Raw genomic sequence first — 13,683 nt, forward strand, 5'->3', positions numbered from 1 at the left:
TTTTTCTCCAATCCCCCCCCTCTGTCTCTCTCTCTCCCTCTCTCTCTCTCTCTCTTTCTATACATATGCCTTAATTAAATCTTCACCACAAAATTGCATAATATTTATAAATATTATATTATTCTATTTTCATACGAGTATAGTTTCAATGTTTTCTTTCTTTTTTTAAATTATACTTTTGCTCGCCTTTTCAATTTAGAATTCAAATCATACAAAATACTTGTAATTTATAATTTCTATAAATTAATTATGTAATTTCCTATACATTGGCTAATTTTTCAAAGCAATAATAATTTGTATAAGATATAAACATTGTAAGTTTTCATAAATTGTTATGTGAAAAATTGATTTTGTATATTTATATGTTTCTTACTTTATTTCTGTCTTATTCTTAAAAATAAATGGCGTGAAATAGAATGCGATATTAATAGAAACTCAAGTCATTTTTTAGGCAGTGTCTATTCTATTATTACTCCAAAGTTATTATTTTAGTGTTGTTTCCTATATTATATAATTTCTTTTAAAATATACGCTTTTTTATACATTTTTAAAAAATAATTATCTTTATTGTTCACACAAAATTTTAATTTTGCTTTAGTTATTAAAACTTAATATTAAATATAATTTAAAAAATAACTTTTTTATTCAGATTTGCGAATTAATTTTAATCCTTTAATTTATGATCATATATCCTCCGTATATAATTAACAGTTTTAATATCCACCAAACATTTTATTAAAAGTGCTATGTATTTATTTTAATCTATTTCAATGTGCGTATTTTAATCGCACGCTCATATCGCTATTTAAATACTCAAATAATATGATTTTTAAAAATTTTATAGAATTTAATTTTGTATGTTTCTCAAATTAGTTTTCCTCAGCCTACATTTATATATTTCGACATATATAACTAAAACAAAATCACATGTAAATTTATGGAAAACACATTTACATGCATATATTTACATGCAGCAAAATATATTTACATTAAATTGACCGCCATGAACTCTTTTACTTAGAATCAATCGCTGCTTAACGATGATTACATAAGGCCAAGACAGCGTCATCTGAAGACTTTTTAAATTTATTCGCTGCATTGCTCCCGTGTGTGACCTTAGAAAGTAACGAGCCTTTGAACTTATATCTATTGAACGATACGCGCTGCACGGTTCCATTTTTTTTTTCATGTAACATCTAGTGACCTTTAGAGAGATTGCGGAACAAGTATGAGAAACGTATGCATCCGGGAAACCGGATGCGATTAGAATCTACCTTTCTGCAATCGGAACATTCGATTATCGCACAAAGATACGATGGGGATTCGTTTATGCGGCTACGTACCAATTGCGGTTTCCATTTTCCGGAACACAGAGCAATGCATTCGGATCGTGCACGAATCCGGGGACGGAACGAGAGACGGCCACGGATTCGTAAGGAATCAAGGTCCAGGACCACGATCGTATCAGGCCGGACGTCTCAGTGCACCCGGAGACAACGAGGCACAGGGAACTGCACACACACCTCCGATCGAGCCGCGGTAGACTTGACACGGATCGTGAAAGGGAGGCTGCGAAACTGCGAGATGAAAGCGGAGCGCAACCCCCGGTGCGCGCGCGCAACATCCCCGGAAGCAGCCCAGCTAGATCAAGGGGTAGCCCTCGGGACCGCTTACTCGCGACTCCTCGACTCGACGTTGGGATACGGTATATGTCTCTGTTTCCTCGACCCTTATTCCAAGTGCCCTATAAAAATTCTAAAATCACGAAATTGTATGCTAAATAAATTTCCTGTAACTTCTCTATAATTTAAAAGTCGAATTTAATTTTCTTTTATTTTTTTGAAAGCAATATCTCTCATTTAGATTGTTTAATTATTATTTTTAGTTACTATTACTTAAAATAATTAGTGTTGTTAATGTGTATTAATATTAAATTAATATTGATATTATTCAAAATAAACTTTTAACGTCATAAGACATTATTTGATACGTAATTATATAAAAGCAAATATATTTGTAAAATACATGTAAATGTGTATTTTTGTGAGAAAAAGAACTATTAACAAATAATTTATTATACTAATATCTTATGTTTCACACACTTGTATTTTTTAAATATTATAAATAAATCGGGAATACTATTTTATAACACAATCTTTAAAAATTACGTTTTTTTTTCATACATTATTTTTGCATAAAACATTTTATTAAAGGTATATTAAAATTATTTTAATTTAAATTTTGCTTGTATAGAAAGCATATAATATACCATATAATTTTTAAGTTATGCCAAAATATAAGAAAATAGAGCCTTTTGTTTAAACTCATCAAGAAGAAGATTAATCCCATCTTATCGACTAACGAACAAGAAGCGTATGGACGCTCGATTTCTAGAAAATATTCCCGATGTCAGTTGTATAATAAAATATTACTCTTATTTTAAGGCACATCAGACTCATGCAGATCCGGACTCACGTTTAAAATACATAAGCTTGTATTTTTATTTTAAAAAATATAAGCTTGTATTAAAACACTTGTAAAGATGTTACAGCTTTTTTAAAGATGTTAGCGCACTTTTTTATCATTCTATTTTAAAACAAGGATAGAATGATAAAAAAGAGCGCTACAGCTTTACAAACACGTTCTGAATATGAACCATAATAAAAAATCCTAAAACAAAACTCACACAAAGTGATTTGAATTCTAAGATTTCTTATTTTACATTTTCCGACAAAATTATAAGACTCAAAGAAATTTAAGATATTCTTTAAAAGAAATCTTTATTAATTTAAAATACGAAAAATCTTTAAAAATGTTATGAGATATGAAAATGTTTTCTTTAAGATCGTATTATAATCTTTATACAAATTCCGAAGCCTCGTGAATATGACTTTCTTCAAGCTCCCTGTGAGAAAAGACCAATCTTTCATTATCAGAGTCGAGTAAGTTAATATATGTCTATAACTAAATGAAGAGTTAAAGTTAACGTTAAGATTGAATTAACTCAAGTTAATTTTGTAAGTTATTATTTAATAGAAATTTATTTTGAGAAGCATTCTTTATACTATATAATTTGTTTAATTTAAATTACTAACACAATTATAATATTGACAAATATATTTAATATTGTATTTCTAAATTAAGTTTGTATAAAATAAAATATTGTTTTTATGCAGAAATGTATTTTTTTGTAATTTTTTTTTGTTTTGCACAGGTAAATTTTTAACTTAGGAAATAACTACATTAAAAATTATTTACTTTTTAACTAGTTACTACTCAACCCTGCTCATTATCAGACGAAGCGAGCGTCGGGTTCAAATCTAGGACTCGGAAAATTGAGAGTCGGCTCTCGTCCAGGATCCATGCGCAAACTCGTGTGCAGGGATCGCGACTCGGAATCGGACTACTGGTGACATCTATCGGCGCAATGCGTAAGATCGATGCTGAAACTCGCACGCCATCGGAGCTGCCAGATGCTCCGCTTCGTACGATACAGGAGATCGCGCACGCAGGATGGCACGCGGATAGTCGAGGACTTTTTAACATTTATTTATATTTTTCACAACACGCGAGGCAATTGCGATGGCATCAACTTACATCAAGGATGAAACGGGTAAGGGTCAATTGCCCGCTGCATTCCGCACGAGCGTACTCGCGCCCGCGCTTTACACCGGCTCTAACCTCGGACATGTAAACAAGTGTAAAACGATCGGTTTCGTATAATAATAGATTGTGCCTTTTCCCATGCGCTATAGTTAGACCGGTCAACTGCGAAGAATTTTCACGTGTCCCGAGCACTGTGAAATAATCCTTGGACTGATCACCACGTTAGAACTTTCGCATTTGTGTTAATTATAATGCATTACTTTTTTTATTTAATACAACACTTGAAACGTTCTTGCGATTATAAATACTTACATTAACATTCTGCGTAGATATGGTCTGATACTATAATTGAAACGGCGTGGTTATTATTTCAGGTACGTTTATCCCAGCAAGCCAACGACCCGATGGCACGTGGCGCAAGCAACGGCGTGTGAAAGATGGATATATTCCTCAGGAAGAAGTTCCATTGTAAGTAATCGTTGATACACTCTTTAATATTTTAAGGTTGTATTGGCTGTAAATGAAAAAATTGACAAATTATTTAGGAGATAAATTTTAGATATATAAATATATATATTTGCTTTTAAAATGGTTTACAAACCTTTTTAAGAAGTTCTGTAATTATTTGTTACTATGGCTGCGTTTCTTTAAAAATTTACAAAGAAACTGTATAATCTCAAACTAAATCACTAAAAAAATAAGAAGTTGAAACATATTATTTAAAAGAAAAAGCTAAGAAAAAAAGTACAAAGATTAATTAAAACTAAACTGTTGTAAAGTTCTAGGAGTAGATAAGCATTGAAATATGTTGTCATATGACAAAACGCAATGACATATTGAAACATTGCGATCTAATTGTACACACGTGAACTGGAATGCTTAGCCTACAAAATTAACTGTGTTCTAGGGTTTCTATAGTGCATGTAACGTATTCTATAAAGAAATTGGAATGCAGCTAACTTTATATGGGCTAAACATTCTTGCCCATGTGTGTACAGTCATGTCTGAAATATTTTTAACAAATATTTTAAGAAAAGAATATGCATAAATAGTATGTAAAATTTATAAATAGTTAACAAAAATATTTTGTTAATTTAAATTCACACAGTAAAACTAATAATTATCTAATAAAATCCAAGCATAAGCTAAAGTTTCAAAAATATTGTTCTTAATATTTTTTTTAGATTGTATAATCAATACATTTTTAATATTATTTCTTGATTTTGTTTTACATTTTCTATTGTTTTATTTTTTCCCAGATACGAAAGTAAAGGAAAGCAATTAGTAAAGAAGCCTTTGTATCCTGTGGGTGCCAGTCCAGAATTTATAGCAGAACACAAAGCCAAACTGGAGGCGAAGAATAAAATGATACCCGGTATGCAAGCGAAAACTCAAGAAGGATCCAAGAAGAAGAAAAAGAAGAACAAATCCAAAGTCGTAGAACCTGTTGTAGAAGGATTGTCCAAAATTACGATCTCAGAGCCCGAATTTCATAAAGAAATTCCAACTCACACCAACAAGTCACTGTCCACTACGAAACAGATCACGACAAACAATGTAACTAAAGACAATTCAAACACCGCGCAGAAAACGACAACCGATCCGCAGAAGAGATTAAAGAATCTTCGCAAAAAAATTAGGGAAATAGAAGTGTTAGAAGATAAGATCAAAACTGGTGCTCTGAAAAATCCTGATAAGGAAATACTCGACAAAGTCGCGCGGAAAATGGAGATTTCTAAGGAGATAAAAAGATTAGAGGCTGCTTTATAGATCATATCTGATTAAAACTTTTACACAAATTTTATTTGGCAGTACCAGAAAATGGTGCGATTATAAAACTTGAACCGGTAACGATCCTATTATACAGCAAAGCCAATCTTCGTTCCTCTCAACCATTATATTGCAGTTTTAATATCGCATCTCACATTAATCATTTTTTATTTAACATGTATAGATTGATAATATTGATGCATACATTTATATGTATGGCGATGATACTAGCTATTTTTCAGCTAGGACACTGAGCATTACACTGTATCGCTGTGTAACGTTCTTGTTGGAACGATCAGAACTCTAGACTTAACAAAACAATAATAATATTAATGCTAATAAGTATTAGGAAAATGTTATTAAAATTATTATCACATTAATATCACATGGTATAAAATTTCTTGGTAACACTGATATATTTTACATGCTCATACATCTTTTTATCGTGTCGACCAATGTAACTTCTGTATCAGTGTAGCACTGTGCCACAGTCGAAATACTTTATGTTAGACACTGTGTTACACTGTGTTTGTGTACCTTGTTGGAAAATAGCCAACTAATCGTCGACGATTTCTGATACTTGATCAAAAAACTTATACATGCATCTATATAAACATATATGTATATAAGAGAACTTACGTAAAAATTTTAATAAAGACGAACGAAGTTTTCGTTAATGAATTATCTTCTGCACGTCATAATTTCACCCTTTTAAATCGATTAAAAGGGTAAAATAAAAACCAATTTTAGATGGATTTATATTAACGATCAGAATGATCTAAGAAATATATATAGACATCTGTGAGAGTGTGTTTTAATGAGAATTATTATGCATTTAATGTGATAAGATAAACTATTGATTTATAATATTTATAGCGAATAAATTCAAAATCATAAAAGTAAAAACATTGTCATGCTTTTATGAGAAAGATAAATGTTCTCTATTATTTCCAAATTATTATCACATAAGCTTTTGTTAATAGCAATTTTATTATATCAATAAAACATTGTAATTAATTATTGTAAATTTATTTGATATGTGTAATTGATTTCTATATGAAATATGTAGATACGAAAAAACTTATCAATTTAACTGCATTCATTAACACATTATTTGAATTATTTTTCACAATTAAACCAGAGCATTCTTTGATTTCGAAATAATAATTAATTATTAAGTATAAATATAAGTTTTAGATATTGATAAAATGTTGCTATACAAAAACACTTTGCATTGATGTTTGAATCTTTGTTAATCTATTGAAAACAAACTAATCTAAATGTAGCAGGCCTTTTATTTCGGATGTCATCAATCTGTTTTTGATTAAATTTACAGAGAGTTACAGAAGTATAGAGTTTTCATAGTGTACTATTCAAATTTGAAATCAAATTGTTAAAAGCCAAAGTGGCGAAGGCAATTCAACGGATCAAATTTTTTAAAAATAAAACAATCTGTATAAAATTTATTATGTATAGGTTTTTAAGATCGCTAAACTTACTTTTATAACTTCAAAAATTGCAATACAAAATAACAGTTCCAAGATGGTGGGCAATGTTTTTAAATGTTATGTCCATCGATGTAAAGTGTAAAGTATAAATTCTGCGATCCTTGTAAAAAAGCCTTGAAAAGTGTCCGACAGAAAGACAAAAGAGACGTGGTGTGGGTCAATTTCTTTTTCTGCCTAGCGTCACTATGCTACTGGTTAGACAGAAACCCTATCAGTCGCTGTATTCCTCTTTCAGTCGGACATGTTAAATAAAGGATTGATTAAAAATTTTTAATCTATTGTCTGTAGATGACAAAATTATTCCAAAAGTCGAGAAGCGAAATGAAAAGAGCGCTACAAAAATTAATGTACGGTCGTAAAGTGCCATCTATTGGAATTTCGAAAAACTAGTCAAACCACCAGTAAATGCGCGGCCGATGCGACGATAATCGATGTCTCGAGAAGATACCGAGATGCTTCACAAATCACGCTCGATTCAACGATATGCCGCTGTGCCGCTAGCTCGTAACAATTGACACACAGGCGGCCGTTCACTGATGGTGTTTCAAAAATTTGTCACACCGTCGAGTTAGTCGTCGCGAGATCGCAAAATGCTGGCCCGCTGTGATATATTTTGCTTCAAAGTACTTACGTTCGCGTGTCTGCTGGTAAGTAATCGCGGAGTCACATTGCCACGTCATTTCACGTTACGATGTCAATGTTAACAGTGCTCCGTTTCTATTGACGGAAGCCGCGTACGGCTTACAAGTTTCCATTCATCGTTTAACTCCCAATTGTTATTTATCTAAACGCCTCGCGAGTCAACAGGCCGTTTCTATCGCGTCATATTTATGCGGCATAACCTATACCATCCTATCATAATAACCTTGCATTTGGGAAGAAAGAAGAAAAAAGCAAGGACCAGAAGGCTAATTGAAGAAAAGTACATCTCGTATGAATGTACGGATTTAGGCGATCTCTGCATATACTTTTATGCGTTATTCAAACGTTATTTTTTTCAGATGCTATTAGTGTTTTTATCGATGTGACTATCCCTGTAAATTCTATCAAATTGTAATCTGTATTGATGATCTCAAAATAAGGCTGTTTGCATCAATGTAGCTTAACTGTAATTTCGATTTAACTTGCTTTCTATCTTCTTCAAGTTCTAAAAATTATGAAAAAATAAAAAGTAAATTAAACTGGAACTAATGTTTATCTATATTGTTGCAAACCTAAAAGATTTATGATTTAGTATAGAGACCATATAACGATAAACTAAATTGTATGTTCTGAGTAACATTAGAGCATTTCTAGAATATAAAATATATAACTGCAAAAAATCATGTATAATTACGTACAATTAAATATTATAAAATGTAAATCCTAATGTAAATTAAATTCTAATAAAGCAGAACATGCAATATATAATTAATATTATATATTTCTAGGTACATTTGTCCAACAGTATAGCAGAGGAAGTGAAGGAAGGTGCTCTTTCACTCACAAATAAGAATATCGATGCAACATTAGGTAAAATGTCATATACGTACATAACAAGCAACAAATATTAATCTTTTCAATGCTTTAGACTTGTAAACACATGGCCTTAAGAATAAACATAAATGAAAACTAAAGTATGTCAAGCAGAGTTTAATATTACAGATTTCTATTTTATGAACACTAAAGTCAGAGATATATTAGCTAATCTTATAACTTAATTACTTTTTTCTGTATTATATTATCTAATTTATATTTGTGATGTTTATTTGAAGTTCCTAATAAAAATTGCCTGTTGAATCGACTCTATTAAGAGTTTAATAATTATTATTATTAATTTACATAGTTTTATTATCTATATGAAAAAGATTTGAATAAATATAATGTAAAGAGTATTTAAATAATTCATAATCTTGAAATTTATACAATTTCAAGATTATGTTTCAAGATGGATGGATTATTTAAATACTCTTTACATTATGTTTATTGACACTGAGGTATTCAACACTAAGAGGATTAATGCTAGTAGACATAATCAAGAATATATTTATCTTTCTTTAATATTAGGTATTTTTTTAAAATTAGGTATTTTTTTACAGCTGAGAATGAACTGGTGTTCATCAACTTTTACGCACAATGGTGTCGCTTTAGTAACCTATTAGCTCCAATATTTGATGAAGCTGCAGATAAGATTAGAGAAGAGTTTCCACAGTCTGGAAAAGTAGTAATGGCCAAAGTGGATTGTGATCGCGAAAGTGAGTACGCGCGCGCGCGCGCGTGTGTATTGAACACAATTATAGATATGTTAATTATATTATATTACATATATTTATTGATTGAACTCGCAATTTTTTTTCAGCATCTGTGGCATCTAGGTTTCATATAACCAAATATCCAACATTGAAAGTAATAAGAAATGGACAACCAACTAAGAGAGAATACAGGGGACAGCGATCAGTAGAAGCATTCCAAGAATTTATCAGAAAACAATTGGAAGATCCTATTAAAGAGTTTTTTGATTTGAGGGAACTTGAACAACTTGACGATAAAAAACGCATGATTATAGGATATTTTGAAAGAAAAGATGTACCAGAATATGAATTGTTCAGAAAAGTTGCCACCAATTTGAAGGATGATTGCCAATTCTATGTTGGTTTTGGGTAAGATACTTTTTAATTTTGATATTATAAAATTATCACACAAATTTCTTTCTACGATGCAAATATTTGCAAAAAAATAAATGCAAAGATTCCTATTATTAACATAAACTGTATATAATCCATATTTTATAATAATTCTAATATTTCGTTTAATATAAGCACATGCTCGAATCAAAACTGCGAAATTGGACAGCATTTACATTTGCTGTAAGTAAAGTGGTATATATAAGCTCATGGGCTTTTTTATACACTGAGTATCTATAAAATTATTAATTTATCATTTTTGTATCTTTATTTTCTATATAATACAATTTTATTATATCATTTTTATATTATTTACATTAAAATATATCAGATACAAACTTTTTATAATTTCCTGTACCAGTACAATGCTACATACTGGTATAATAATATCTGTTCATTTTTTACTTTAATTTTAAGCATTTTTATTGATGCAATAAAATGTCTTATTTATTATGCAGATTAAATAATATAAGAATAATTAAATTTGTTCTATTTTTTTCAAATTTTTTGTATCTGTATTTGTATTATTTGTTCAAGTATTTTCAATATTAATGACTCTCTAATGAATTAATACATATTTATTTTTAAATAGAAATTTATAGTTTAAATATATTTTGAAATAATATGTGTAGGAATGCAAGTAAAGCAATGCATCCTCCAGGAGAGCCTATTATTGCCTTCCGATCAGATAAAGCCCTGTCTGTTGAAAATGACGAAACTTACAAAGGAAGCTTATCAGTTTATGATGAATTAAATGTATGGGCGCAAGAGAAATGCGTGCCATTTGTGAGAGAAATAACATTTGAAAATGCTGAAGAATTAACAGAGGAAGGCTTACCATTCCTTATATTATTTCATGCTCCTGATGATTTACAAAGCGTTAAGCAGTACAAATATATCGTAACTAAAACGTTATTAAGTGAAAAACGTAATTTTACTTTTACTTCTATTTTTATTTATTATGAATTATTGAATGAATGAAAGAATACTTTCATAAAACTTCAAGCTGTACTAATTTTTGATTTTTTTTTTTTTTTTAGAAAACATCAATTTTTTAACTGCCGACGGCCTGAAATTTGCGCATCCACTGCATCATTTAGGAAAAACCGCAGCGGACTTGCCACTGATTGCAATAGATAGCTTTAGACACATGTATCTATTTAAGGATTTTAATGACATTTTTGTGGAAGGAAAACTTAAAGCTTTTCTACAGGACTTGTATTCCGGTAAACTCCATCGCGAGTTTCACTATGGTCCTGACATCACCAGCAATGAAATACCGGTTACTGGGAAACAGGTGAAAACGCCCACAACTCCGCCGGAGTCTGCGTTTAAAAAATTAGCACCAAGCAAAAATAGGTATACAATAGTTAAGGATGAACTGTAATGAGATTGAGTGCGCAGTGGGATTTTCGTAATTAATTTATATGCAGTATACTGAAAAGAAGTGAATTGCATGGAGAGGACTTTCTAACATGCATATTATTTTCGTAATACGTTTATAACGTGAATTTTCTAAGACTTCGACAAATCCGTTTTTCCTTCTCCAGATTTAATTCTCTCTCTGTATACTCTTCGTATACAGAATGAGATTGATGTCTTAATTTACTTATTGTTATTTAATTTTAAAAATGTCAATAGAGATTATTTGTTAATTATACATCATTTTCACATCCATAGAAATAAAAATACGAGCATAAAATATATATATAGCAATTTATTTTTTATAAACAAATCTCATACGTTTGTGCGATCTATTGTCGAATAAACAAACGGTAATGAACCGAAGGTTTTTTTCTTTTGACAAGATATGTCTGATGTTCTTAAAGTAAGTTGCTAAGAACATTTTTTATATTGCCTCTAAAACTTTGCACTTGTATCAATAATTACGTATCAATTTTTTTATATACATTGTAAAACGATCGTGCTGCTTAATATCGTTATTGTTGTATTTTACAATTTCGATATAAACTCGAAATATCCTTCATATATAATGAGAGTTGATTTAAATAATTTCTACTTTCGTATATAAATATATTCCATCTGTTACGTTTGCTACAAAACTCTTTTAGCGCAATATTTAATAATATTTCTACATGAATACATTCATCGAGAATCCGAAGCGTAAATGTGTTCGAGAATATAATATCTTATGTGTATGTATGCGTATATTATTGGCTGCATATGGAATAACCGTTTCTGAATGAAAAATGTATGAGAGGAAAAGAGAAAAAGAATGAGAGTGAGAGAGAGAGAGAGGGGGGGGGGGAATAAGAGAGCGAGTATTTTGTCTATTGCATGACTGCAAATGTTCGAGCAAGTGAAATCTCAGCGTGCCCTCGTAAGATAGTCATAGAATGCATTATTTGTATGATCGATGATATTGTTTTGCCTGTTAATAAATAATTTTTAAGTCATACATATTGTGTTTTATTTATTCACTAGATATTAAAAGCGCGTTACGTACGCACCATTTATTTATTTCAATTATTATATTATTTAATGTCTCAGTAAGCACAAAGCAACATAGCATTAAATTTAACAAATAGCTTTTTTTTTAATTTCGGAGAGTCTTATAACAGAGAGGAACCTGAGAGCGGTCATCGCGTCGTTTTAGGTGTTTTCATCCATGAGCGTCTCTATGTGCACAACATGTGCACATTAAATTATGTAGTCAAATATCTATGAATCCCGCAGATAATGTGCATGACTTTTTGGATCTCTTCTATGCTATGTCCACGTTTATTTGGTTATGTTTGTTTCATGCTATACCCGTAAATTTTACAATTATATGCATTCATATTTTAAATCTGTTTTATGAAAATGTGTATAATCGTGTTCTATAAATGTGCAATACCACATATACATGATATAAATTCAATTAATTGATTTGATAAAAATTCACTCACCGATTGCTGTCACTGCTCCTGCTGCTACTGCTACATTTCTTTTCCGGTTTTGCTGACATCATCACCTGCTATTCTCGAACGCACATTAATAACGATTGCTCGATACTTTATTCGGCACTCCCGATATTACGGATAATATATCACACACAAATAAAACGTAAACCGCGCGCGAGAATTTCACTTGGCGCGACCGTTACATTTGAAAAAATACGTGAAAAGGACGACTCGTCTGATTGGCGGCGAAAATCAACATGGCATGAAAGTGGCGTCACGTCACGTAACTTCGTGGAAACGCAGGCCGAGGAAAGCGGTGAGAAAACCGTTTGAATGAAAATTACGCGCCGAGATATAACGAACGGAGACAAATTCGTTTCGAAAATTTTGTATTTCGTATGTTCGCACGACGACTAGTAGGACGTTACTTCACTTAATTGGCACTCGCGATATTCTACCGAACGTATCCTTTTCGAGCAAACACTTTGCTCGAACGCGCACGCGAACACTTCACTCGAAACCGAAGGCAAACGCACGATGTCGCACTTTACACATGAATACTATCTCTGTACGTACGATCTCACATGGCTCGCGTGTCGTTTGCTAGCTCAACGGCACTCTCAACACAACACCGCACAATTCAATTCTGAACACGCACGAAGTCGACAGAGCGTCTGACCCGCGCTGGAGTGGCGTACGTAACTGCTGCGCGGAGCAACGGAGCAACATGGCGGCAGCGACGCAGGCGCGGCGAGTCAACAAGTCGGTCGCTTAGCAACGCCGAGTACCGCCGAGTCTACCTGCTAGCAGTCACGGACGCCATTCCAGCGCCGGTCAGATGTTCTGTTGACTCCATGCGTGTCTCGCGTATTCAGAAATTCATTGTGCGCAGGTACGGTGTATATATGGTATTGCACATTTATAGAACACGATTATGCATATTTGCATAAAGCAGATTTAAAATATGAATGCATATAATTGTAAAATTTACGGGTATAGCATAAAACAGAATCAAATAAACGTGGACATAGCATAGAAGAGACCCAAAAAGTCATGCACATTACCTACGGGATTCATAGATATTTGACTACATAATATATAGTTCAATGTGTACATTTTGTGTACATAGAGGCGCTGATGGATAAAATCTTCTCTGCTTATAATAACTCTACATCAAATAACTGGTTGATAACTGAAGGCTGAATTATATATATTACAAATATGTCATAAATA

General features: G+C 31.7%; 3 protein-coding genes across 6 annotated transcripts in view; 2 read left to right on the forward strand and 1 right to left on the reverse strand.

Moving 5' to 3' along the window:
* Positions 1-1,720, reverse strand: part of LOC105829405 — a 35,168-nt gene extending 33,448 nt beyond the window's left edge. The window contains exons 1-2 of one of the 2 annotated variants that reach the window (XM_036286442.1): positions 1,344-1,720; positions 989-1,278 (exon numbers count right to left, since the gene is read on the reverse strand). The gene's annotated coding sequence lies outside the window, so the exon portion shown is untranslated. The remainder of the gene's footprint in view (positions 1-988; positions 1,279-1,343) is intronic. The other variant, XM_036286441.1, reaches the window with a different exon arrangement.
* Positions 1,721-3,295: 1,575 nt separating this feature from the next.
* On the forward strand, positions 3,296-6,407 carry LOC105829171 (partner of Y14 and mago). The gene is made up of 3 exons (XM_012667845.3): positions 3,296-3,613; positions 3,981-4,074; positions 4,866-6,407. Exons 1-3 carry the CDS (start codon positions 3,583-3,585, stop codon positions 5,374-5,376), a joined length of 636 nt encoding a protein of 211 aa, XP_012523299.1. The 5' UTR covers positions 3,296-3,582; the 3' UTR covers positions 5,377-6,407.
* Positions 6,408-7,317: 910 nt separating this feature from the next.
* On the forward strand, positions 7,318-11,966 carry LOC105829179 (endoplasmic reticulum resident protein 44). Of its 3 annotated transcripts, none has more exons than XM_012667854.3 (7): positions 7,318-7,531; positions 8,315-8,396; positions 8,963-9,118; positions 9,223-9,523; positions 9,683-9,730; positions 10,180-10,475; positions 10,588-11,966. In XM_012667854.3, the coding sequence occupies exons 1-7, from the start codon at positions 7,475-7,477 to the stop codon at positions 10,932-10,934; spliced, it is 1,287 nt and encodes a 428-aa protein (XP_012523308.1). In that variant the 5' UTR covers positions 7,318-7,474; the 3' UTR covers positions 10,935-11,966. The 3 variants fall into 3 exon arrangements, with proteins under 3 accessions (XP_012523308.1, XP_012523315.1, XP_036142361.1); XM_036286468.1 differs by lacking the exon at positions 7,318-7,531 and adding an exon at positions 7,547-7,823; XM_012667861.3 differs by lacking the exon at positions 9,683-9,730.
* The last annotated feature ends 1,717 nt before the right edge of the window (positions 11,967-13,683 follow it).

The sequence above is a fragment of the Monomorium pharaonis genome, chromosome 4, assembly GCF_013373865.1.
Source record: "Monomorium pharaonis isolate MP-MQ-018 chromosome 4, ASM1337386v2, whole genome shotgun sequence".
Classification (NCBI taxonomy): Eukaryota; Metazoa; Arthropoda; class Insecta; order Hymenoptera; family Formicidae; genus Monomorium; species Monomorium pharaonis.

Excerpts from the sequence above, each read along its gene's own strand:
- LOC105829171 (XM_012667845.3), top strand. The coding sequence starts at position 3,583 with ATGGCATCAACTTACATCAAGGATGAAACGG. Across the intron at positions 3,614-3,980 it reads TTACATCAAGGATGAAACGG|GTACGTTTATCCCAGCAAGC; the intron begins GTAAGGGTCAAT and ends TTATTATTTCAG. Across the intron at positions 4,075-4,865 it reads CCTCAGGAAGAAGTTCCATT|ATACGAAAGTAAAGGAAAGC; the intron begins GTAAGTAATCGT and ends ATTTTTTCCCAG.
- LOC105829179 (XM_012667854.3), top strand. The coding sequence starts at position 7,475 with ATGCTGGCCCGCTGTGATATATTTTGCTTCAAAGTACTTACGTTCGCG. Across the intron at positions 7,532-8,314 it reads TTACGTTCGCGTGTCTGCTG|GTACATTTGTCCAACAGTAT; the intron begins GTAAGTAATCGC and ends ATATATTTCTAG. Across the intron at positions 10,476-10,587 it reads AACGTTATTAAGTGAAAAAC|AAAACATCAATTTTTTAACT; the intron begins GTAATTTTACTT and ends TTTTTTTTTTAG.